We start from the raw sequence: 27173 nt of genomic DNA on the forward strand, positions 1-27173 counted from the left end.
TTCCCCAAGTCTGTATTTGTGATGCAGTGGTTTTATTTCCCTCTTCTTTTCAGCTTCATTATTTCCATAGTTTTATCTTCTGTGTCACCTATTCGTTCCCCTGCTGCTTTGATCTTCCTTGTGAATACATCCAGTCAGTTTTGCATCTCAGTTAGCATTTTTTTATTTCAGCCTGATTTTTAGGTCTCTTATCTCTGCAGCAGGGGTTTCTCTGGTGTCTTCTATGCTTTTTCAAGCCCAGCTGGTATTATTATGACTGTTGTTCTAAATTCTTTTTCAGGGGCGCCTGGGTGGCACAGTCGGTTAAGCGTCCGACTTCAGCCAGGTCACGATCTCACGGTCCGTGAGTTCGAGCCCCGCGTCAGGCTCTGGGCTGATGGCTCGGAGCCTGGAGCCGGTTTCCGATTCTGTGTCTCCCTCTCTCTCTGCCCCTCCCCCGTTCATGCTCTGTCTCTCTCTGTCCCAAAAATAAATAAAAAACGTTGAAAAAAAAATTAAAAAAAAAATAAATTCTTGTTCAGATATATTGCTTATATCTTTTGTGAGCAAATTCCTGGCTGTGGTTTCTTCTTGATACTTCTTTTGGGGAGAATTCCTCCACCTTGCCATTTTGTCTAGGTTTCTGTTTTTTGCATGTTACGAAAGCTTACATGTCCTGCTCCTGAGAGTAATGCTATATGTTAAGAAAAGGGGTCACGTCCAGGCTGCCCAGGCCTAGCGCTTCAGGAAGCGCTCTGGTGTATGCTGTGTGCACTCTGCTTTGTGATTTGGCTGCTCTTTCCCCCAGGTCAGTCCTACACAGAGTTCATCCTTGCTTGCAGTGGGGAGCATTTGGACCTTTAACTGGGTGTGCTTTGATTTGTTTGTTAAAATAAGACTTATTTTTTTAAAAAGCCTGATTCAAAAAAGGAACAAAAAAAACCAAACAAAAAACTGTAAGCCTAGTTCCAAAAAAAAGAAGGAAAGGGGAAAAAAATAAAAAGCCTGATCCAGACAACAAGAAAAGGAAACGAAAAAACAAATGAACAAATAACTATAAGCCTGATTAAAAAAAAAAAAAACCTGGTCCTATTTCCCCCAGAACTGAAGGTGATGCTTCAGAGCACTTTATGTTCCACTTGGTGCACGTGGGGCTGGGGGGCGTGCTGGTCCTCTGGGGGAGAGTCTTGCCATGCTGGCTCACAGTCAGACCTGCCCTAGTAAAGCTGCACCTGCAGGGGCACCTAGGCACCTAGGTGGCTCAGTCAGTTGAGTCTCCGACTTTGGCTCAGGTCATGATCTCATGGTTTCAGAGTTCAAGACCCACATCAGGCTCACTGCTGTTCGTGCAGAGCCCGCTTCAGATTTTCTGTCCCCCTCTCTCTGCCCCTCCCCCACTTGCGCTGGTTCTCTCTCTCTCTCAAAAATAAAACATTAAAAAAAAAAAAAGATGCACCTGTAGGGGACAGGGTGTGTGGTTTGGTGTAAGCAGTTCCACCTTCCGCTGGTGGGGGCGCTGTGCTGGCCTTGCTGGTGGGCGGAGAAAGATGGTGTCACCTTGCTCTCTTCCCCAGAGAGGAGAGGGGAACTCACATCTGCCACTGTTCAGGGAGTCCTCACAGACCAGCGAACAATCTCCCCTTCTGTGTCCCAGGTTTCTGTCAGATCCCTGCTCTCAACCCTTCTGTGCCCAGGCCGTCAACACACAGCCTTTGGTTTTATCTCTTGTGGTTATCTTTGGCACGCAGCTAGGATTCGGAACTCCAAATTTTAAAGGACCCTGCACACGCCGGATCCACTCCCCTTCAGGGAGCCTCGCATTCTTGCAGCGCTGCGCCTGGTGCCGGCCTGTCCCAGAAAAGCAGTCGCATGACCCAGCAGGTGCCTGGAGTTTATGGTGAAGCACAGCAAAAAGCTGCGGCCAGGTTATCCACCCTCTGTTTGCACCTTTGTCCCCTGGTGCTGAATGGCTGCTCAAAGGCACCAGCCAGGTCTTTTGTCCTTGAAGAGGCAATATATTCTCTTCCTAATGCGCTCCAGGAAATGGAACGTTCTCTCCCAGTATAACCTGGGGCATCCCCACACTCCACTGTCCTCTCCCAGGCCTTTGCCCTCCTCCTCCCCAGGAGCACAGCTGCCCACCGAGATCAACTCCTGTGAATGCTGTAGACTTTGATAACCTCCAACTTTGAGTTCCACTCTGCAGAAACTGGTGATATAGTCCATTCCTCCTGATTCTCCAGTCACTGGGTTTGGAGGAGTGCTTTTCTTGCACGAACCCCATGAGGTCTCTCTAACCCCTCTCCCTTTCCTCTCCGCCAAAAGGGCTTCCTCCCTTCCATGCACCACAGCTCTTCTGTCCCCTAATTCATGTCACTGCACCTGCACCTGCCACATTTTCTCCCTCAAGATGCGCAGAATGTTCTCTTAATCCTCCGATGGATTTTCTAGGTGTGAATTCAGAATCATTTGATGTTGATCTAGCTGTTTTCGAGGAACAAGGCAAGGCCAGGTTCCCCCTGCTACTCCACCATCTTAACTCCCGCCCCCCACCCCAGGTTTTCCTTGAAAACAATTGGGTAAGGGCCCCTGGGTGGCTTCATTAAGCTTCCAACCTCTGCTTAGGTCATGATCTCATGGTTCGTGGGTTTGAGCCCCACGTCGGGCTCTGTGCTGACAGCTCAGAGGCTGGAGGCTGCTTCAGGTTCTGTGTTTCCTTCTCTCTGACCGCCCCCCCACTCGTGCTCTCTCTCCCTCTCTCAAAGATAAATATTAAAAATTTTTAAGAAAACAAAAAACAATAATTGGGTCAGTGTCTCGGTATTTTACTCTTGAGTATGATATTAGTTGTGCAGATTTTTAAAAAATATAAATACCCTGGGGCACCTGGGTGGCTCAGTCGGTTGGGCGTCTGCCTTCAGCTCAGGTCATGATCTCATAGTTCGTGAGTTCAAGCCCCACATTGGGTTCTGCTTTGCGCACAGAGCGCCCTTTACATCTTCTCTCCCCCTCTCCCTCTCCCCTTTCCTCCCTCCTCCCTCCATTTTCCTCTCTCTCTCTGTCTGTTGAAAATAAACAGAATACTTAAAAGAAAAATGTAAATACCTTTTGTAATTTTGAGGGAGTTAGCTTTTAATTCATAGTTGACTGATGATTTCATCTTGAGTAGAGGTTGGATTTTATCAAATGTTGACTCAGTTTTGTGGGGTTTTTTTTGTCTTGTACACCTTTTTTTCTGTTAATGTGATGAATTCCATTGATTGACCTTTTTAATGTTAAACAAATCTTATATTCCTGAGAATAATCCCACTTGGTCATGATACTCTCTATATTGCTGTCTTCATTTAGCTCATATTCAGGATTTTCGTGTCTGCATTTATGAGAGATACGAGTCTTAATTTTCTTTTTTTGTAAAGTCTTTGTCAGATTTTAGTATCAAGGTTATATAGGACTCAGAAGTTGGAAAATACTCCTTTTTTTATATTTTTGGAGGAATTCTCTCAGATAATTTTTTTCTTAAATGTGTGATGAAGCTATTGAGACCTGAAATTGTATTTTATTTAATTCCAGTGTAAGTAACATACGGTGTTAATATTAGTTTCAGCTGTGCAATATAGTGATTCAACAGTTCCCTGTATTCTCAGTGTTCATCATAAGTACACTCTTAATCCCCTTCACCTGTTTCACCCATCCCCCCAGCCACCTCCCCTCTGGTAACCACCAGTTTGTTCACTCTCATTAAGAGTCCGTTTCTTGGTTTGTCTCTTTTTTTCCTTTGCTCATTTATTCTGTTTTTTGTTTTGTTTCTTCAATTCCACATGAGTGAAATCATACGGTTTTTGTCTTTGACTGACTGACTTCACCTAGCATAATAGCCTCTAGCTCCATCCATGTTGTTGCAAAGGCAAGATTTCATTTGAATAATATTCCGTTGTATATAAGTACCACATCTTTATCCATTCATCTATTAATGGAGACACTTGGCTGCTACCATAGTTTGGCTCTTGTAAATAACACTGCAGTAAATACAGGGGTGCCTATATCCCTTTGAATTAGTGTTTTCTTATTCTTTGGGTAAATACCCAGTAGTGTGATTACTGGATCATAGGGTAGTTCTGTTTTTAACTTTGTGAAGAACCTCCATGCTGTCTTCCACAGTGGCTGTGCCAGTTTGAGCTCCCACCAACAGTTTACGAGGATTCCTTTTTCTCCACATCCTCGCCAACACTTGAGATTTTGATTTTAGCCATTCTGACAGGTATGAGGTGATATCTCATTGTGGTTTTGATTTGCATTTCCCTGATGATGAGTGATGTTAAGCATCCCTTCATGCATCTATTGGCCATTTGTATGCTTTTGGAGAAATGTCTGTTCATGTCTTCTGTCCATTTTTAATTGGATTATTTGGTGGGGTTTTTTGGTGTTTGCATTATATAGTTTTTTAATATATTTTGGATATTAACCCTTTATCAGAGATATGTCAGTTGCAAATATCTTCTCCCATTCGGTAGGTTGTCTTTTAGTTTTGTTGGTTTTCTTTGCTGTGCAGAAGCCTTTTATTTTGATGTAGCCCCAATAGTTGATTTTTGCTTTTGTTTCCCTTGCCTCAGGAGACATACCTAGAAGGATGTTGCCACAACCAGTGTCAGAGAAATTACTGCCTGTGCTCTTTTCTACGATTTTTATGATTTCAGGTCTTACATTTAGGTCCTTAATCCATTTTATTTTTGTATATGGTGTAAGAACGTGGTCCAGGTTCATTCATCTGCATGTGGCTGTCCAGTTCTCCCAGTACCATTTGTTAAAGAGACTGTCTTTTTCCCATTGCATATTCTTGCCTCCTTTGTCAAAGATTAATTGGCCATATAATTGTGGTTTTACATCTGGGCTTTCTGTTCTGTTGAGACCTGAAATTTTTTTGGAGTAAGGTTTTTTAATTATAGTTTAAATTTGTTTTATTGTAGAGTTCTTTAGATTTTCTCTTCTTGCATTATTTTGGAAAATTTTGCTGTTTAAGGAGTTTGTTCCTTTATCTGTGATGTCAAATTTATTAGCATAAAATTATTCACAATATTTTGTGTTTTCTGTAGTGTCTATAGAACCTGAAGTTGTTCCTTTTTTTTCATTCCTAACATTAGTAATTTGTATTTTCTCACTTTTTTCCATCAGTCTTGCTTGGGGTTTATCAGGTTTATTAAACTTTTTCAAAAACTTTTGCCTCTTTTGATTTTCTCTATGGATCATCTCTTCTATTTCATTGATTTCTGCTCTTGTTTTTAATTATTTCCTTCCTTTTTCCTTCTGGGATTTAATTTGATCAACTTTTTTCTAGTTTCCTGGGTTGGTATCTGAGTTGCTTTTAACCTTCCTTTTTTAAAATGTTTGTTTACTTATTTATTTTGAGAGAGTGAGTGAGTATGAGCAGGGGAGGGGCAGAGAGAGAGAGAGAGAGAGAGAGAGAGAGAGAGAGAGAGAATCCCAATCCCAAGCAGGATCTGCACTGCCAGCATAGAGCATGGAGCACAACTTGGGGCTCAAACCCATGAACCCATGAGAGCATGACCCAAGCCGAAATCAAGAGTTGGACACTCAACCGACTGAGCCACCCAGGCGCCCTTAAACCTTCCTTTTAATAGATGCTTTTAAAGCTGTCAATTTCCTTCTCAGCACTAATTTAGCTGCAGCCAAATCTGACATGTTTTCATTATCATTCTGTTCAAAATATTTTGTAATCTCCCTTGTGGTGTGTGTGTGTGTGTGTAAATGTGTTGCTTAATTTCCAGATATTTGGGGATTTCTTTTTATCTTTTTATTATATCCATAAATTGATTTCTAGTTAATTCCATTGTACTCTTGAGAACATGCTCTCCCTGATTTTAATTCTTTTGAATTTATTGAGATTTGTTCCACACCTCAGAATATGGTCTGTGTTGCTGAATATTCAGAATTTACCATAAAAGTTATTTTCTGCAGTTGCTGGATATATTTTGTAAATGTCAACTGTGTCACATTGGTTGATAGTGTTCTGTTTTCTTCTCTGTCCTTACTAATTTTTCTGTCTTTTGGTTGTGTCTTTTGGTTTAAATATCAGCTACAATGGTGGATTTCTCCCTCCCCCTTTTACTTTGGACAACTTTACTTCATGTACCCTGAAGTGATACCATTAGGTGCATACACATTTTGGATTTTTATGGCCTCCTGACATACAGTGCCCTTCCTTTATGTCTGCTAATATTCCTTGCCTTGAAATTTACCTTGTCTAGTATTGATGTAACCTTGCAAGCTTTTTTATATAAGTGTGTCTCTTGCAGTGTGAAGTTGGCTCTTTTTTATTTGGGATAATTGTGATTTTTAAGTAATCTCTCCTTTTATTTAAAGCATAAGTTGTTAGCATAAAGTTGTTTGAAATATTACCGTGTTACCTTCTTACTGTCCATAGGATCGGATGTTCCCTGGTTCATTTCTGATCTTGATAATTTGGGTGTTTCGGCTTTCTCTTTCATCAGTCTTGCTAGGGGTTCATCACATCTATTAAACTCTTTAAGAAAGTAACTTTGTATGTGTTGATTCTTCTATGCTGTTTGTTTTCTATCAGATAATAGTTTGATAAGTTTCTTTTAATTAGAATGTGTAGTCCATTTGGTTTTAATGCATTAATATGGTTGAGTTTGAATTTACCATCAAGGTATTTGGTTTTTATTTGCCACCTGTTTTTTGCTCCTTCTTACTTACCTTTTAGATTAATCAGGTGATTTTTAGTGTTTCATCTTTATCTCCTCTGTTGGCTAATAGCTGTATTTCTGTAGTTTTTTTTATTCTAGGGATCATATTATACGTAAGTCCGTATTACCAATTACAGATTCATGGCACACCACTTCATGAACAGTGTCACATGCTCACAGTGGTGTAATTGCATTTCTGCTGTTGTCTTATGTTTTACCATTACAGGTAAACTCCACTCTGTTTTTTATTTTTATTATTATTAAATTTTGCTTTAAACACTCAGGCAGCTTTTTTTTAATGTTTATTTTTTTGAGAAAGAGACAGAGCACGAATGGGGGAGGGGCAGAGAGCAAGGGAGATGCAGAATCCTAAGCAAGTTCCAGGCTCTGAGCTATCAGCACAGAGCCCGAGGTGGGACTCAAACTCAAGCACTGTGAGATCGAGACCTGAGCTGAAGTCGGAGGCCTAAGTGACTGAGCCACCCAGGCTCCCCAAGCAGCTTTTTAAAAAACTGAATGAAAAAATCGTGTTTTATGCTTATCCATTCTGGTGTTCACTGGTTCTTGCACATTCAGCCGTGCATCTGGTATCACTGTCCTGGAATGTAATAGAACTTCAAGTCTTTTGAGAATGTCCCTCTTCGAGTCTTGGTGAAAATATTCTTGACTCGTTTGATTGAAATTGTTATTTTGTCTTCAGTTTTTTTAAGGGATATTTTTGCAGGATATAAAATTCTGGTTTTATAGGTTTTGGTTTTTGTTTTTTCCTTTCAGTACCTTAAAGATGACACTCCATTATGTTTTGGCTTCCATTATTTTGGTTCCGTGACTTGAACGTAATGTGTCCTTTTCTCTGCCAGCTTTTAAGATTTTTTTTCTCTTTCTTTGATTTTTAGCAGTTTGTTTATTTATTTATTTTTGGTTATTTTTAAAATTTATTTTGAGAGAGACAAAGTGTGAGTTGGAGAGGGGCAGAGAGAGAGAAGGGAGAGAAAATCCCAAGCAGGCTTCACACTGTCAGGGCAGTGTTTTATGGCTAAGCTGAAACCAAGAGTTGGCCCTTACCGACTGGGCCCCCCAGACCCCCCCATGGTTTTAGCAGTTTAACAATAATGTGTCTCAGTATGGTATTCTTTGTGTTAATTGCTTTGTATCTGCTAAGTTTTTTGTATCTGTAACTTAAAGTCTTTCTTCAGTTTTGGCCACTGTCTTCTTAATTTATCGTCTGCCCCATTATCTCTCTTCTCCTTCTGGGACTACAGTTACATATGTATTAGAACATTCTGGATTTCCTCACAGATGTTAGATAACTGGGTTTTTTTTTTTTTCTTTTGCTGAAAATTTTTACCTCTCCTTCAATTTGGATAATTTACATTGCTTCATCTTCAAGGTCATTGGTTCTCCTGCTATATCTAGTCTTCCATTAAGCCCAGCTAGTGAACTTTTTGTTTAGATACTGTATTTTTCAGCTTTAGAATTTCCACTTAGCTGTAATGGAGAGTGTCCGTTTCTCCACTGAAACTCCCTATCTGAACCCACTCTGTTCATCCTTTCTTATAAATTAAATACATTTTTGAAAGTCTAATTGGCTTTATTAAGCTATATAAATTAAGTATTTGTAATAATTTCTCGGTATCATAATGTCTGGATCGTTTCTGGGTCTATTTCTATTAACTTTTTTTTTCTCTTGTGAATTGACCGTGTCATCTCTTGATTATGAAAAACACTGTCCTGTTTGCATGTCATTTAATCTTATATTGCCTATGGGTGCTGTTCTCTAAAGAGTTTCACAGTATGTCATACCAGGCTGTTAAATTACCTTTGAATCGTCTTGATCCTCTGGTAGCTTCATTTTACAGTTTGTAGGGTGGGCCTATTGCAGTGTTGCTATTAGTCCTGAGACACGCCTGGTCCTCCCTCTTAAGACAGAGGTTGCCAGAATATGGCCACTGCCTGTTTTTGTACAGCCCTGAGCTAAGAACTCTCTTTGCATTTTTAAATGGTTATTTATTTTAAAAAGCTATATAGGTGCCTACATAATGTCCTGAAGTTTGCCTCTTAAGTTCACAAAGCCTAAGGTGTTTACTGTCCAACCTTTTACAAGTTTGCCAGCCCCCAGCCTAAGGCATGGCCCTTCTAGGATTTCAGTGGAAAGCCTGAGATGTTTGTCATACTCCTCTAACTTGCCAGGACTTTAGTTTCACGTTCTTCTATCCAGCAGCAGGATGCTAAAGTCTCTGCTCAGAATCTGCCAGCTGTTGCTTCCTGTGGGGTTTTGTGCATCTTGGATTGTGCATATACTGTTCAGGAGTCAGCCAAGGATTCTAGGGGGATTTGGAGTAGATTTGAGGTTCCTTTATACGGCTCTTTCACTTTCTAGCCTCTCTGGCATGTTCAAATTCTGTTTCCTTGGCTCAGTAAGACTCCTGCCCTTTGCTTGAACCCCTCTACCGCTACAAACTGGGAAGCAGTGGGTTAATGTAAAACTCATCGAGTTTGCTTCCCTTTGAAGGATTATGTCCCCTGTTTTATGCCTATTTTTGGTTACTCTCCAAACATTTGTTTTCATTATTTTGTCTAGAGTTTATCATTTCTTATCAGGAAAGTTAGTCCAATAAAAGTTCTCTGCTGTTACTGGGACCAGATTGTGCCAAGTTTGAGGCTTAAAAGAATTAATCCTCAATTATTAAACAAAGAAAAAAATGGCTAACCAGAAAATTCATTACTCAAAGTTTTCAAACTGTTATTTGATTGTATCTAAACAAATTAGCTACAAAACTATTTTACTATCTTTTATACACAGTGTTAACAATACTGTCTGGGTCATATACTCATTCCTTTCTGTTGGTGGTACCATCCTCCTTTGATGAGAGATTTAGCATTGCTGCACATTCATTCTTTCCAAGTGGAAAATGAGAGCGTCACCTTTCCATATTGACTGATGGACTAAGCAGATGTTGTGCATACCTCCCAGGTGGTTTCCTGCATAAAGTAACTTTGTGCTGTGAGGCAAGAAGATGCAAGGCCACACAGCAATCAGGGAGTGAGAAGGGACAAGAGTAGGGCTGAAAGAGGGGATAGGCAACGAGGAAAGAATGGTTTTTTCTTTCTAACCCTTTAGTGAGAACTTGATTAATAGTTTTTAGGATTAAGACTTAAGCCTTCTGTGCTTTGATTTCCTGAGCTAACCTGTCAGCTTCCTGGACAGACAACATTCAATTTAGTCCATGTTAAAGGACAATTTCAGCTTATGATTATTACTTTATTCCTTTATTACTTTATTCCTTTATTACTCAGACAGAGTTTGTCTGAGTCACTAGTTTTGAAATTCTCTTCTGTAACGTTTCACTGTTGTGATTGCCTTTGTTTTATGCTCTGTTTATACTCTGTGTGAAACATCTCAAAAGTGTTTGTTCTGCCTAATCTATTTTAGTAAAGTACTTTTCAAAACTAGTGTTATTGAGGTATAATTAAAGTATTTTTTGGCTTGTGGCATGGCAGCTTTCTCCCTTGATGTGACTATTAGACTGTTTAAAGGAGAGCACTCTGATTGTTATTAAATGTCTCATCAGGACTCAAACGGATTTTTTTTTTTTTTCCCTTCTTAGCTGGGTAGGCCAAAAATAAAGGTGAAGTTCAAATATTTAGTCACAGAAAGGAAGATGTAGTTTTTATTTAAAAAAAATTTTTTTTATTAACCTTAGTATTTGTTTTTTGTCTCTCTGTAGTTCTTACAGCTTCATTCTCAGATATTTCTGCTCAGTTCAGATGAAAGTACAGTTAGTCTCTTGAAGAATGGTTCTCTCCAGGCTGAGTCCGATTTTCAAAAGAAGGATCAACACCTTTTCCAGATGCAAACTTCAGAATCCCCAGGATTAAATGACAGAAACTCCTGTCCCCACTGGTTTGATATAAATGATTCCAAAGTCCAACCAATCAAGGAAAAAGATATTGAACAGCAGTTTCAGGGTAAAGAAAGTGCCTACATGTTGTTTTATCGGAAATCCCAGTTGCAGAGACCCCCTGAAGGTATGGAAAGAAAAATGTTCTATTTGTTTAAGTTGATGACGTTAGGTGATAAATATTTAATGCTGTTTGAATTTTTACCCTTTTAAAAGAAAGTTTACTCTTGGGCACCTGGGTGGCTCATCGGTTAAGCATCTGACTCTTGGTTTCAGCTCAGGTCATAATCTCACGGTTTCGTGAGTACGAGTCCCACATGGGCTCTGCAATGACAGCGAGGAGGGATTCTCCCTCTCCCTCTCTCTCTGCCCCTCCCCCACTCATGCTGTCTCTGTTTCTCAAAATAAATCAATAAACTTAAAAAGTTTACTCTTGGAACATTTTTAAATATTTTCAAGATTAACAGGAGGAAACACATTATGCAAAAGATATCTAACAGTCATTTTATAATTATATATTTCTATTTATTTTTTCTCCTTTAATAATATGAGGCCATAGTTAGTATTTCAAAATCGGGTGCTTGGATCACATAACGGGTTCTTGTTGTGTGGACCGACTTGCTTGTGATTGCCCTATGCTTAGGCTTGGCTGTGTCGTTTGGCCATGTGTTTGTTGCCTTTGAGTTGTAAGGGGCCCTAGTCTTGTTTTCATATGTCCCCTTTTACTTCTTTTTTCCTTTCCCTCAAGGTAATTAATGTAGTCTCTGAGCAATTGAAGTATCTTCAAAACATTCTTTGTTAAACCTTCTAAGACAGCTCATAAGACAGGGAGGTTAAACACTGAGACCCACAGTGATACATTATTTTAAAATGTTTATTTGGGGGGGTGGGCAGAGAGAGAGAGAATCTAGTGCTCTGTCAACATAGGGCCCGACGTGGGGCTCAGTCCCACAAACCGGCAGATCGTGACCTGAGCCAAAATCAAGAGCTGGACACTTAACCGACTGAGCCACCCAGGCACCCCCACAGTGATACATTTTTAATTGAAAGCACTAACATGAATCAAAGTGTGTAGACTTCGGTCACTTCCCAAAGTCCACTCAAAAGTAAAAATCCTAACCAGGGAAGTTCCTTGGATTGAGGCAAATCTGTGGTTGCAAATGAGGACACTGTTCTTAGAGAATGAAAATAGTAATCGTTTTTATAAAGAACAAGAAGAGAGCAGTTACTAATTTGCACATGAGTCAAAGGCAATAAAATTTCTGGATCTAAAACTGTTACACAGTTATTCTGTTTAACCAGAAATTCTAGGCTTTATTTTTTTGAAGGGGGAAAAATACAGTAATGGTTCTGATAAAAATACTGTGAAGGCAAAATTCACAGTTTTAGAAATATATATTAACAACAAAAAAGAACGTGTTCAGATGGAGTATTTCTTTTTCCCCAAATTGAATTTTAGTATGTGTATGATTTGACTAGGTACTAAATGATAGTTTTCTAGTTAGCTTATGAATTGAATAAAGATCTGGCTGAAATCTTAATGGACTTCTGGGGGGAATAAAGGGATGGAACATGGCAAGATGATTCTAAATTCACCTGGAGAGGTGAGTTAATGGAAACTGACGCAGGACCTACTGAAGGGAATTTACTCCATCAGTAAAAACCTGTTTGTAAAAGCTCCAGCAGTTCAGACAGCACAGTGCTTAATGTGGAGAGGTGGGCAGATCACTGGAGTAGAGCTAGCCCAGATACCCGTCCAGGGTTTTTAAGGTTTTAACCCGTGGTAAGGTAACTTTTCAGCTAAATGGGAGGAAAGGGAAATCACTCAAGAAATAGAGCTGGAAGTAAGCTACTAATCACTTGAATTAGCAGTCAGTGTAATCAAGTGACTGTATTCGTCGCTTGAATAAAATTCGAGTTCCTTTAATGTTTTTGTTAAAAGGGAACCTTAAAATGTATAAGCATATTTTCTTTTTCTTTCTTTAAATTTTTCAATGCTCATTTATTTTTGAGAAAGCAATAGAGTGCAAGTGGGGGAGGGGCAGAGAGAGAGAGAGAGACAGACAGACAGACAGAACCCAAAGCAGGCTCCATGCTCTGGGCTGTCTGCACTGAACCTGATGTGGGGCTTGAACTTGTGAAACGTGAGATCCTGACCTGAGCTGAAGTCAGTCGCTTAACTGACTGAGCCACCCAGGCGCCTCATATATTTTCTGATCTTAAGGTAGAGAAGACCTTTCTAAGCTTAAAAGGAAAAAAAAGAAAATTTAAGGAAAAATGTTACAAACATTTAATAATCTAAAAGGCAAATGACAAGCCCTGGGGGAAACAGGAAAATATATGACATTTATTTCCAGTCTGCAGAGTGCTCTCGTGTATATTCCATTGTGCTTAATAGAAAATTGGGAAAAGGATGTAAATAAGCAAATGTACAAAAGAAGAAAGAAGAGCAGCCAATAAAGTGAAGGAAAAAAAATTCAACCTAACTCATAATCAAAAAACAGGCATTGAAACGGCAGTGAGATACCACTTTTTTCCTGCCAAGTAAAATGTTTCTGCTAATCTTGTTCTCGATTGGCACTTCGTCTGGTTAGGTATATAAAATAGTATAACCGATTAAGTTATGTGTATTTAAAAACCTTAAACCTGGGGCGCCTGGGTGGCTCGGTCGGTTGAGCGTCCAACTTCGGCTCAGGTCATGATCTCTGAGTCTGTGAGTTCGAGCCCCGCGTCGGGCTGTGTGCTGACAGCTCAGAGCCCGGAGCCTGTTTCAGATTCTGTGTCTCCCTCTCTCTGACCCTCCCCCGTTCATGCTCTGTCTCTCTCTGTCTCAAAAATAAATAAACGTTTAAAAAAAAAAAAATTAAAAAAAAAAAAACACCTTAAACCAGTAATTCTACAAGTTGGTCTTGAAATAATCAGAGTTGTGTATAAATATGGATGTTCAAAGATGTCAGAGATGTTCGTTACTCCCATTATCTTATAATAATGACTAGAAATCACCCCAATGTCTAACAGAAAAGATTGGTAAGATTAATTCTGCTATTTATAGAATGGACTACTGTGCAATCATTTAAAACTTTGGAGAAACACAAATGTGAAATGAAAAAGCATGTAACAGATTTGTTAAATACAGTGCCAGTCACTTTAAATAAGCGTGTGTATGTGCGCACATGCGTGTGTGCACGTACAGACACGTTGCGCAGGTACATAGAAGAGAGACCAGAAGTATATATCATAAATTTTAGGAGTATCTCTTGGGAATGGGATTACAGGTAATATCTATTTCTTTTATATTGGAAAAATACTTTCCAGAATTTTTGCAGTGACCAGTTACTACATTTGTTATCAGGGAGAAAATAGTGGGTGTTCTTTTTTAAAAGTGTATTTAAAGAGAATCAAAGAAATGGACTCCTTCTACTAGCTTGGCTTAAAGAGCCATGTATCTTTCATTTGTTGTAATGTTTTCGTTTTTCAGATGGGAGAGCTTAGATCCATGAGAGGTTCGTGTTCACAGAGATAGTTAGTACAAGCTTTCCTAGCTCCCAGCACTTTGTACTTTTCCCTGCTGCCAGGTGTCCAGCAACCAGAGTTCGTGTAGTCAGCCCAAGTTAATGACGTTTTTTTCACAGCTCGAGCCAATCCAAGGTACGGGGTTCCATGTCATTTGCTGAATGAAATGGATGCGGCCAACATTGAACTGCAAAGAAAAAGGTGAGTTTGACCTACTTTTAGAGTTCAAATGGTTTTTCTGGAGAATGAGGATCTAATTTAGGTCTTAAGTATTCAATCAGAAAAATTAAAAAGGAAAAAAAGTCAATTAATGCCAGTGTCTGTGTAGCTGCTGAATTTTTATAGTGAGAGTATCTTCTGCTTTGAAATGATCCTTCTCTGTGACAGCGAATGCAATCATGTCACACGAATGGCCGTTGCCGAGTAGGGATGAAGCCTGGGAACACTGGAGAACTTGGTAAACACACAGTCCGCTAAATGAATTGTATCCTGGCCTGTCAGGTGGTGCTCTAGGTACAAAGGGCCCGCTGTGAAAATCACCCCTCCTTATTTTAGTTGTGGAGAAGTGACACGTAGTGACAGAAGACCGAAGGTGGGTAAAAGGAAGGAATGTGGATTCTGCGAACTCTGTGGCAGAAACCCGTTAACGGGTTATCCCAAGCGCGGTTTGTGAGAACTTGATGATTTCCTGTTCTCTTTGGAGGTGTCAGCTTGGACCCTGAAAAACTGGATCTTTAGTTGCTCTCTGACAGGGTCAGTGGGGTATTGGGTTAGGGAAGTGGATGTTCTCGTGGTCTCCACGTGGCTGGCTCATTATGTAGCAGGGATGTGTTCAGCATTTTTATCATTGACTTGAAGCTGGGGGGAAAAAGGTGGCAAATGGATTGAATGGCAAACCGCTGTCAAAGGAAATCAAGACACTAAAAATATACAACCTAGAGTAAAACATCTTAAACAGGAAAGATAACTGCATGAATGGGTGCACATTAGCAGCGGGTGTTCAGAGCAACAGCAGCAACAACGTAATGGGTTTAGCCAGCCAGCACTAAGCTTTTTTATGTGACCATCAGAAAAGTTAGTTAGTGCTGTCTTTGACCACATTAATAGAATTGTGTCTGGAGAACCTGAGCCGTGGCCTCACCCAGCTCTCCCTTGGCCAGATTGCCAGGAGTGGAGTAGCCAGCACTGGCCTTAGGGGAGCCGAGCGGATTCAGAGAAAAGCAGCCGGCACCAGGCTGCAGCTGAGGACCTTCGACCTGGGGAGAGTAGACTCTGGAGGATCTTGAGATCCACTCTAAATATTTTACGGAAGAGTCTACGGGGTCTAGTGAAAGTAAGGGTGAGACAGAAGTTTAAAAATCTGGCACTTAACGCATTACAGGAAGAGGTTTCGAGCATATTTGTAACTGTAGTCTCAGGGTTGGAAGATTCTGAGCGTGGATACTTTTTCAGAATAATATTGCACAGTGTGTCTTAAAATTCGTTTTCCTTGGCATTCATGGTGGCAGAGCTGAAAACTTGCTATTCATTGAGAAACTGAAATGAGTTACTTTTGGAGCATGGAGGAAAAGGACATTAGTGATAATTAGGTAGAATAGAGAACTTATTTATATTGTAAATCAAGTATTTTTGTTTGGGGATGAAACAGTGTCTGTTATAAAAACTTAGCATTTGTGTATTTTTTATGCCTCTTTAAAGGGCAGAATGTGATTCTGCAAACAATAGTTTTGAATTGCATCTGCACCTGGGCCCTCATTATCATTTCTTCAATGGGGCTCTGCACCCGACAGTCTCTCAAGCAGAAAGCATGTGGGATTTCACCTTTGATAAAAGAAAAACTTTAGGAGATCTTCGACAATCAATACTGCAGGTAATTTAGCCCTGCTTCCTCTTACTAATTTAGACATTAAGGTCCGTCTCAAGCTGGACTCTCCTTTTCAAAAACCCTGTTTGGGAGACAACTATTTCTTTTGCAAAGCCACTTAAAATCTTACGGCTGCCACTTCATGAGGGTTGCCCCAGATGTTCTCTCTGTGTACATCTTTCAGAGAGGCTTTTCTGCATGCCGAGACCCACACTGTCCTGCCAGCAGGTTTTCAGGGGGAGAATCAAGCCTGGTATATTTTATCTGGGGAGAAAGAGTATAAGACTGTCCCTTTTTTGGAAAATTATTTGTTAAAAGAGGAGAAAAAATAAAGATGAGCATGTTGCCCAAAACCAAGAGCTAAACAAACAAAAGCATCTAACACTTCTCCCTTTCCTAAGTAGCGTTTCCTAAGAGCATTTTGTTGTTTTAAATTTTTTTTAAGAGACAAAAAATTTAAGGCAAAAGAGAAAGCCAGACAGTGCGCAAGCAGGGGAGGGGCAGAGAGAAGTGGGGAGAGAGAATCCCAAGCAGGCTCCACACTTGTCAGCACAGAGCCCGATGGGCTCAAACCCATAAACCGTGAGATCACGAACTGAGCCGAAATCAAGAGTCGGATGCTTGACAAACTGCGCCACCCAGGCGCCCTGAGAATAGCATTATTACTGAAGCTTTTCAGTGAAGGAAAATCGCTCCTGGTGTGCAGTACAAACGAGCCTCGTCGTCAGTCATTTCCTCTGAGTAACCGGTCCAGGTGTGCTTTACTGAGAACAGTGCTGCTTACTTTACTTCCAGTACCTTCATGTAGATCATGTCCTCTGGTTCTTAATCTCACGGCAACCCAGGGTAAGCTAACTCCATATTACAGGTGAAAAAATTGTGGTTTGGGGACATCTAATGGCTTGTGTACGGTCGGCCTTCTGGTTGTGGTAGAACTAGGCCCTGGTCTCCTTACTCTTTCCTTCCTTTTAATCACACCTTTTCACCTTGTGCTACTTCCTACTCAAGGAAAAGGGAAATAGAAAATGTAGGCATTAATTTCTTGCAGGAATAAATGAATTTTCTGAAAAAATGTATCAATTCCCAGGGCACCTTGGTGGCTCAGTCTATAAGCATCTGACTCTTCAGCTCAGATCATGATCTCATGGGGCTCTGTGGCAGCGTGGAGCCTGCTTGGGATCTCTCTCCCTCGCTCTCTGCCCCTCCCCCACTCATGCTCCCACTCTCACTCTCTCTCAAAATAAATAAAAAAACCACTTATCAGTTCCCAAAATTATTCACTTTCTCTTGATTTTCCTCTTGTACAAAGAAAAGCAGGCCAATGTCTTTTTTAACTTTAGTGGATTTGAATGATATTTAAATGTTGGATTCGTATCAGGATTTCTGAAATGTCCTAGTGTTTCTGAATTTTTGCATTAAAAGTTCACTCCTGAGCCAGTCCAGGCAGTGTTGTTATAGGTAGGTTTGGGAAGGGGACCCCATCTAGGGGGACCTTTCAGATGGAAAAGACCTCTTCACCTTCGTAAGTTTCAAATTTGCTCCAGTCTGCTTTCTGGTGTCTTAAGTGCACATCTCTGTTATTCTGGAGGTAAGACATTGGCAAGAGGCTGCAGGGTTGACTCAGTTAACTAATCACCTGTAAAGAGGAGATTTCTTTTTAAGGGAGCTACCTTGTGGTATTGTGGAGAGGAATGAAGTAGGACTGACCCTTACAGGCGATGTTATCCTGGTGAGATGACCAGTCCCCAGAGTCTTAGATCTAGAAACTTAAAAAAAAAAATCCATGGTGATACTATTCTGTAAACTGGCAATGCTACTTTTTGAATTTATAGTGGGAAACATTCCTTTCAAGTTAACAAAAATGTTGGTGTGTGCTTTTCCCTGCACAGTGCTAGTGAAACGAATGATTCTTGCTCTTTGGACAAAGATTTTTGGGCTGGCATGCTATCAGTGTGCCTTCCCGTGGAAGGGGCCTTCCCCGTGAATTAAGTACAGTCATTGGGGTGGTCATCACGTTCACTGTGTATGCAGCATTCTCCGGTCGCTAATGGCTGAGATTAACCATCCTTGGATTTGGCTTATTTAGCAACGAGTGATGCCTCCTTGCCACATTTTTGGTGCTGGGTGGGATGGATGTATTCATTTGCTAGCTCCCCGTTTCATCTAAACACATGTAAAATTGCACAGTGTGATTCTTTCACCTGGAAATGTGAAATTAATGTTACTTCCCATCGTTCTGTTTTCTTCCACTAATACTCTGTAGCTGTTAGAATTTTGGGAAGGAGATCTGGTGCTTAGTGTGGCAAAGCTTGTTCCTGCAGGACTTCACGTTTATCGGATGCTGGATGGTAAGATAAATAACTGAAATACAGCAACTCATCGCATATATTTATATTTTGATCATCTCCTCTGTGATTCTCTTCTCTTAGCCGGTCTCCCCCCCTACTTGCTACTTCCTTAACTAGGCTATCATCACATTGTCGGTTTTCAAAGAACTAATTTATCTGATTTATGTTCTATGTGAATTCTGCTAGGACAGACGTGGTTTATATTTTTTTTTTCAAATTAAGGGCACCTCTCCACCAAAACAAGTTTTTGAGAGGCTTTGGATTTTTTTTTTTTTATATTACCACAGATTTTGTAGCAAAGCAGACAAAAATACTTTGAGAACTTAAAAGTATTTGCTACCTGTGAATAACAACGAAACAATAGTAATAGCAGTAGCTGCAGTGACATTTATTTTGGACTTCACTGTGCTAAACACTGAGATAAGTTTTCTGTAAATTGTATCCTTTGATTTTCACAAAATTCTTTTATCTCCATTTCCTAAACAAGAAAACTGACGCTTGGGGACGAGGCACACAGGACAGATAGCTAATTAGTGCTGGGTCCCAGGCCATGTGATGCCTAAGCTCACTCCTGTACGGTGTTCATTACGGTCAGTGCTTCCCCTGCTCTCATGCTCGGGAGGCTTACATAACAACAGTGCGGAAATGCTTACATAAAATGGAAAAAAAAAAAAAAAAAGTAAGAGTATGATGAGAAGAATAAAGATAAACGTAATATCGGGACACCTGGGTGGCTCAGTCAGTTAAGTGTCTGACTTCAGCTTGGGTCATGATCTCGCTGTCTGTGAGTTCAAGCCCCACGTCGGGCTCTGTGCTGACAGCTCAGAGCCTGGAGCCTGCTTTGGATTCTGTGTCTCCCTCTCTCTGCCCCTCCCCTGCTCGTGCTATGTGTCTTTGTCTCAAAAATGAATAAATGTTTAAAAAAATTTAAGATAAGAGTAATAGTAAATAATACCAGTATAATATTACAACTGCCTTTTCCTTAATTTTCCTTTATGAGAATGGTTTTTCAAACAAATATTTAAGTGTCTCAGGTTTTTGTTTTTGTTCGGTTGTCTTTGGTGATCATGACAGATGGTCTCACTGATGGCCTCTTCTTCCTAGGAGATAACCTGACACTGTGTGAAATGGAAATTGAGGATGGGGAAGACATCTTTGTATGGAATGGGGTGGAGGTAAAAACACATTGAAGAAATATTTGTGATGGTTCTGTTTTTTTCAGTTGTTGAATAAAACTTTATTCAGCATACGTGAAGGCAGCTAGATTTTAGAAAAAGTCTGAAATGTCTCATAAATTGTAGGTATAATCAGTGTTAGTTATATGCTAAAGAGACGTTTATTGAGTGCCTCCATCGAGCCAGATGCTCCATTCAAAAGTAAATAGTCCTTCATGCGTTCCGTGTAAATAATTGTACTGATCCGGGTGCTGAAGTAGGGATCTGTGCATATTCCCTGAGGGAGTTCAGAAGGGGGCAAATACTTACACTGAGTTCTAGGAGTTACCTACAAGAGCAGAGTGAGTTTTCTAAGTCAGGAAAGGGGCAAGGAGCATCTCACCCACTCGGTGGACTGCCCTTGGTTCATCTCCTGTATTTCCAAGGCTCTTTTTCTGTTGTTTTTTCCCCAAGGCTTTATTACCACTACTGGGGACTCGTCCGTCTCTGTCTCCACTCCAGATTTCTCTCCTAGAAAGTAAAAAATGGCTAAGAGAAAGTTTCAATGGAAAAATCTAGAGTTGTTCTTCTGATATATACAAGACATTTGTGAAAACTGTATTTCACTTGAAAAGAAAAAGAATGAGAATTCTTCAAGAGTAGTCTTTTACTGTGTTGTTCTGTTGACTTGATCGTGGCAGATAGAAACTATACTAACACTTGTCTTGCTGTCATCGTAGGTTGGTGGCATCCACATTCCAACCGGTAGCGACTGTGAGCCTGTGCTCATAAATGTTCTTCATCTCGCAGCAAGCAGCCAGGGGGAAAAGTGTCAGCAGTTGGTAGAGGCCCCACATGTGTTCCCATCCAATGCAGAAGTGCGGGCTGTGCTCACAGCCTTGGCAATGCCCGTAGCCGTCCTCTTCGTCAGCACCACCGACTCTGTCGGGGAAGAGAACTGGGCCGCCATTCCCGAGGAAGATCTGAAGAAGACGTTCAGAGAACAGGGCCTCGGGAACGGGAGCTCGGTTCTCGTTCAGGAGTCTAACGATGATAAGAGGTAGCTTGCTGAAACATAAGAGAATTCCTTTTTAAGAAATTTTAGTTATAGTTTTTCTATCTCTTAGAACTCTAAAGCTTTATTTTAATAATGGTAAGAGTTCAGTATTTTCTTTCTGTTTCTAAACATCGTGTTTTGTGCACTGTATACAGGAGTGTTCTGGGTTAGGCAGCTTGGAGGAAAGATGATACTGAAATGGGTTTTTGGTTTTTTTTTTAATTTTTCCAGTAAGTATGGCCGGTAATATAGGTGTAGATGAGATGTAGTCTGGTTTTTTATAAAGCAGAATCTTCGCAAATCAGTTCTGATTAGCACTCACTACAAAACCGAAGGCGCATTCTCACAAAGTTCCTGAATTTTTTCATGAGGAGGATATTAAGATACAGCTAAATTTGTCCATTTTGTCACAAGATTCCCAGAAGGCAACTCCAGTTTTCATCACAATCCTTTTTCTGACTCCTGAGACCCTCCCATCTGCCCAGAAATGGCACTTAATGTCGGGAATTATAACTTTGGTCCCCATGAGTCACACGGATGCTCCGAAGTGCCGCGTCTCTCCGCTTGTCACCCACGTCCGTTGTGGTGCTTTTCTGTGGTCAATGTGTCCTTCACCGTCACCCACCAGCTTTCCGTCTACTGAGGACTTGAGGTTGCCATCAACAAATGAGTTCGCTCCTTGACCAGTGCCATGAATATGCTTACATTACAGGCTCCGTATTGTCAGTAATGGTGGCCGTGACATAGGGCACTCAGAACCGCTGTTATTTTGTATCACATCTATTACTACCGCTCTTTGGGACGAGTGTTTTCCAGGCATTTATTTCCGCACTTTGTTGATTTAATTTAAAAGTTTATTATACGTTCCTTTATAAAAAATAACATATGTGTGTTAGGACTTGGGGAACGGAGAAGCGAAGACCGAGCCTCCGTGCCCTGGGCCGGCTTCCCTGGTGGTTCCAGGTGCAGGTGTAAGCGCTCTGACACTTCTCTTTGAAAACGGTGGCAACACACAAGATGAAAAACGTGGCACCAGGTTATTTGTATGAGCCAAAGAATAGTTGGAGTCCTGAATACAGACCCTGTAGACCTACTGCCTAACGCTGCCCTAAAAGCATAGTCTGCTTCCTTAAAGCCAGCTCCGTACGCCCTGGTTACCTGCAGTCAGTCACGTCAGAGATGCCTGCGGAATTTTGGAAATAGCGCATAAGAGAAAGTGTTAATTTTCCGATCCTTTCTGATCTGTAGAAGTGCTGTGTAAAAACCCATTTTTTTAAATGTCTTTTTCCCTACAGTTTGCTGCTCAGACAAGGGAAATGGTTCACTGGTGCGAGTGAGACCAGCTGGCTCCAAGTTCAAAATTTATGCGAGGTGGAGTCTGAGGAGAAGCAAGTTAAAATATCAGCAACTGTGAACACAGTGAGTAGGTTACACCTCAAGTTTGGAGGACGGTTTTCTAGTCGGACAGAATTTGACATGGAAAGCAGTACCCAAAGTGTTCAGGACAGTTGTCTCAGTGGGCTTCTAGATCTAAAGAAATCAACTTTTGGGGTCACCCGGTTGGCTCAGTCAGTAGAGCATGCGACTCACGATCTCAGGGTCATGGGTTCAAACTCCCATGTTGGGCGTTGAACCTACTTTAATAAAAAAAAAAGGGAGGGGGGAGGAAATAAAAATTTTATTACTAACATTTGATTATTGCTCGTTTACCTGTATCAGTGGCATATTTATTTCAAGAAAATATGGGCCGTTTTTTCCCTCTAGAGGCTGGAGTTAGAATATAGGATTTGCCTATTTAATTAGTTCATGGAATCTGCTGGCTTCGATAAATATAAAATGTTGTTTTCCTACGACCTTTTCTCTAGTTTTTAAACCAGGCATATATGTTTTACTTTCGTGTTGTGTTGTTGTTGATCTTCATTTGCTCTACATGCTCTGTATAAAGCCAGCTGCTCTTAAAAGTGATTCTTCACTTTTCCACGTGAAGACCGTGACCCTCATTTCCTTAAACATCATTCCAGGAAACCTCTTTTTATATTCACGTGTTCTCAGTTCATTGAGGTTTTTTTATCTATAACATCAAAAGAAACCTGTTAAAATGTTTTCTTTAAATACTCTAATTTCTTACGGTGCATTAATATTTGTTGGTACAGTAGAGGGGACAGTATAAGGCTGGTGCCCTGAAGCTCGAGAGACCTGCCATCCTGACCCTAAGTGAGGACTTTGGGGAGTCCTGGTTACTCAGTCCTTGTCCCTTCTTGGCATCTTCTGGGGCGCTGCTGGGAGGATCCTGTCCGTGATCGCTGACATCACTTTACCGCTGAATTTCCAGTTTCATGCCCTAGAGGCAATTAGCCTAAACCAAAAAGGAAAAAAAAAACAATATAGATAAAATGATTTAAACAGATTTAAATAGTGCCCTTGGATTAGCATTGTACATTTTTATATTTTCTATGCTCATTGGCCCTGAATTCGTCATTCTTAACATAAACAAATACCATTAACTTTGTTTTCTTTTGTTTGCTCTCATTAAAAAGGTTAGTGGGTTTTCAGCTTTTTGCCTTTATAGCTAGAATTGCTTTAAGTTTTTCCATAAGTGTCTTCTTTCTGCTCCAGTTAACATCAGTTTGGTAAAATCTTAACTATTAAGATCTGAGTTTTTATTTTTAACTTGGTAGAAGATAGAAAATGAATTTCAAGGGGGCGCCTGGGTGGCACAGTCGGTTAGGCGTCCGACTTCAGCCAGGTCACGATCTCGCGGTCCGTGAGTTCGAGCCCCGCGTCGGGCTCTGGGCTGATGGCTCAGAGCCTGGAGCCTGTTTCTGATTCTGTGTCTCCCTCTCTCTCTCTGCCCCTCCCCTGTTCATGCTCTGTCTCTCTCTGTCCCAAAAATAAATAAACGTTGAAAAAAAAAATTTGAAAAGGAAAAAAAAATCTTTTTTCAAGTAGGCCGAAACCCTGTCCAGTAACTGGTAAGGCAGCTAACCTGTTTACGTGCGCACTGATGACCTCATGCTGTCCCCTCCCGTTGTTCTCCCGCAGAGTCACTAGTTCATTTCTCTATTTTAGGTGGTGTATGAGATTCGAATTAAAGCCATAAAGGAATTAAAATTAATGAAGGAACTAGGTAATCATTTACGTTTGCTTTCGGGTTTTGGGGTTTAATTTAGTTTTGTTTTGATTTTTGGTTGAAAAAACTGTGGGAATACAAAAAGTAATTCAGGAGTGCCTGGGTGGCCCCAGTCAGTTGACCGTCCGACTCTTGATTTTGGGTCAGGTTGCGATCCCAGGGTCGTGGGATCAAGCCCTGCATTGGGCTCCGCACTGAGCATAGAGCCTACCTAAGATTCTCTCTCTTGGCCCCTTCCCCCAGCTCGTGCATGCGTGTTCGTGTTCTCTCTGTCTCTGTCTCTGTCTCTGTCTCTCTCTCAAATAAGTAACAGGGAAAATTCATGCACCTACCACACAAAATGGACAATTGTTAACATTTTGTCATGTGTTTATTGTTGTTTGAAACATTGCAAATACAGTTAAAATTCTCTGTGTCCTGCTCCTCAGACCTAGTCCCTCTCCCTCCCCAGATGCAACCAGTGTATCTGATTTGGGTGTGTGTCTAGTGTATGTGTTCGTATTGTACTTCTATATTATGCTTCCACATAGAGATGTATGTGTGTATTTTCACATTTAAATTAATTCTGTCATACTGAATATAACATTCTGAAACCTACTCGTCACTCAGCATTAGGTTTTCTTTAACAGCTTTATCGAGGTATAATTTACATCCTATGAGATATGCATTTTAAGTGTCAGCGATGATTAGTAAATGTATGGAGTTGTACAGCCATCAGCACAGTCCAGTTTCCAAACATTTCATTGCTCCAAAAAGATCCCTTATGCCGGGTGCCTGGGTGGCTCAGTTGGTTAACCATCCGACTCTTGATTTCGGCTCAAGTCATAATCTCACAGTTCGTGGGTTCGAGCCCTGCATTGGGCTCTGTGCTGACGGCGTGGAGCCTGCTTGGAATTCTCTCTCCCTGCCTCTCTCTGCCCCTACCCTACTCTTACTCGCTCGCTCGCTCTCTCTCTCAATCTCAAAATAAATAAATAAACTTAAAAAAAAAAAGATCCCTCATGCACCTTTTGCATTCCAAACCCCGACAGCCGTTCGTCTACTTCCTGTCTCTGTAGACTTACAGAGACATATGGTTTGTAGTCCCTTGTGTCTGACTTCTTTCACTTAGCATACCATTTTTGAGGTTTATCCATGATTTAGGGTGTACCAGAAGTGTGTTCCTTTTCATTGCTGACTAAATACTCAGTGGTACAGATGGATCACGTTTTGCTTATTCATCTACCAGTTGATATACATTTGCATTGTTTCTAGTTTTAGGGTTTTATGAATAATGCCACTGTACACATTTACATCCAAGTCTCTGTGTGGACATGTTTTCAGTTCTCTTGGGTAGCTATATAGGATTGTAACTGCCGGGTCATATGGCAAATGTATGTTTAACTTTATAAGAAACTGCCATACTACTTTCCAAAGTGGCTGAATCATTTACATCCCCACTAGCAATGTATCAGCATTGCTGTTTGTCCATATCCTTGCCAGTGTTTGTAAGTATCTTTTTGATTATAGTCATTCTAGTGGATATGAATTGCTGTCATTGTGTTTAATTTATTTTCCTAATGCAGCAGTTGTGAGCACTTTTGATGTGCCTACTGTCTATCTAAAGGATTCTACTAAAAAGGTACTAAAATTAGCAAGCTTAGCAAGAAGTCAGGATTAATACACAAAAGTCCGTTGTTTGTTTACTAGCAACAAAAAAAAATGGAAAATGAGATTAAGAAAACATTTACAATAGCATGAGATATCATGATAAACTTGGGGATAAATTTAACGAAATATGTGCAAGACGTATATATATACTTACGACAAAAAAAATTTGTTGTGAAAAGTCAAACAACACCTAAATAAGCGGAGCACTGTATCGTGTTCTTGGATCAGAAAAGACGACATTGTTAAGAGGTGAATTCTCCCAAAATCGATTTGTAGATTGAATGCATCCTCCTCACTCAAAATGCTATCGGGTTTTGCTTGTGTATGTGTGTGTGTAGAAATGGACAGGCTGATTCAATTTACATGGAAGTGCAAAGAACCTAGAGTATTCTGACAGTTTGGGGGTGGGGGTGGGGAACAGAGTTGGAAGAGTTACCCTGTCTGATTTCGAGATTCAGTCCGAAGCTGTAGGCATCAAGACAGTGGGTGCTGGCATAGGAGTAAACATAGGGCAGCAAGCTGCCTAAGCCTGTAACCTGTTTCTTTGCAGTCAGTGAGCCGAGAATAATTTTCATACTTTTAAAGGACTCTTTTAAGAAGAATGTGGAATAGAGACTGTATGTGGTTTTGAACTTAAAATATTTATATTGGGACCACATTGAGAATCCAGAAATAGGTACAAATATGTATAGTCCGTTAACTTTTTTTTTTTAATGTTTATTTATTTTTGAGAGCAAGAGAGAGAGCATGAGGGGGGAGGGCAGAGAGAGAGGGAGACACAGAATCGGAAGCAGGCTCCAGGCCCCGAGCTGTCAGCACAGAGCCTGACGTGGGGCTTGAACTCAGGAACCACGAGATCATGACCTGAGCCAAAGTTGCATGCTTAACTGACTGAGGTACCCAGGCACCCCTAATCCGTTGACTTTTAACAAAAGAGCAAAAGTGTTTCCCTGGGGAAAACGAGTATATTTTCAAGGTAAGGTGCTAGATACTCTAGCTTTGCCTTATATCATGTAAAATACTAACTCTAAGTGGATCATAGACCTAAATGTTGAAACCATTTATATACAATTTCTAGGAGAGAACTTATGAGAAAATCTTTGTTACTTTGTCATAACGAAAAGATTTTTTTAAATCAGGACTCAACAGGCACAAACCATAAAAGAAAAAACTAACAAATTGGCAATATTAAAATTTAAAACCTCTGTATTTAAAAAAAAAATTTTTTTTAACGTTTATTTATTTTTTTGGGACAGAGAGAGACAGAGCATGAACGGGGGAGGGGCAGAGAGAGAGGGAGACACAGAATCGGAAGCAGGCTCCAGGCTCTGAGCCATCAGCCCAGAGCCCGACGCGGGGCTCGAACTCACGGACCGCGAGATCGTGACCTGGCTGAAGTCGGACGCTTAACCGACTGCGCCACCCAGGCGCCCCTAAAACCTCTGTATTTAAAAGACATTTGAAAAGACAGGCCACAAACTGGGAGGAAAACAATTTGTGTAACACACATTTGACAATAGACTTGCATCCAGGTCACATAAAATGTGCTTGTACCGTAATCAGAAGACAGCCCAACCCCACACTGGGAGGACGCTTTACAAAAGCACGTCTCTCTGTGGATGACCAGGAAGCACGGGGAAGGATGCTCGGTGTCATCAGCCATCAGACTGCAACCGTGACAACACAGCACCGCACACCCAGCGGGATGCTTACGGTCACTGGCAAACCCGGTGTTGGCGAAGATGTGGGGCTTGTGCAGCCCCCGCTTGGTGCTGGTGGGGGTGTAAAGCGGTAGCCACTTTGGTAGACAGTCCGCTTAGTATGAGTTTGAACGTTCACTTACCCGTCCTAGGT

General features: G+C 40.8%; 1 protein-coding gene across 13 annotated transcripts in view; it reads left to right on the forward strand.

Moving 5' to 3' along the window:
- USP40 (ubiquitin specific peptidase 40) overlaps positions 1–27173 on the forward strand; it is an 89476-nt gene that overhangs the window by 28157 nt on the left and 34146 nt on the right. For all 13 annotated transcript variants that reach the window (XR_005783196.1, XM_040450639.1, XM_040450628.1 and 10 more), the window contains 8 exons: positions 10430–10730; positions 14236–14317; positions 15815–15986; positions 18244–18328; positions 19433–19503; positions 20223–20542; positions 21835–21958; positions 23609–23666. Coding sequence is in view for 12 of the 13 variants with exons in the window: in XM_040450639.1 (XP_040306573.1) it covers positions 10430–10730; positions 14236–14317; positions 15815–15986; positions 18244–18328; positions 19433–19503; positions 20223–20542; positions 21835–21958; positions 23609–23666 (1213 nt within the window). In the remaining variant the exon portion in view is untranslated. The remainder of the gene's footprint in view (positions 1–10429; positions 10731–14235; positions 14318–15814; positions 15987–18243; positions 18329–19432; positions 19504–20222; positions 20543–21834; positions 21959–23608; positions 23667–27173) is intronic.

Source organism: Herpailurus yagouaroundi, unplaced genomic scaffold (assembly GCF_014898765.1).
Source record: "Herpailurus yagouaroundi ecotype Mexico unplaced genomic scaffold, PumYag 202, whole genome shotgun sequence".
NCBI lineage: Eukaryota > Metazoa > Chordata > Mammalia > Carnivora > Felidae > Herpailurus > Herpailurus yagouaroundi.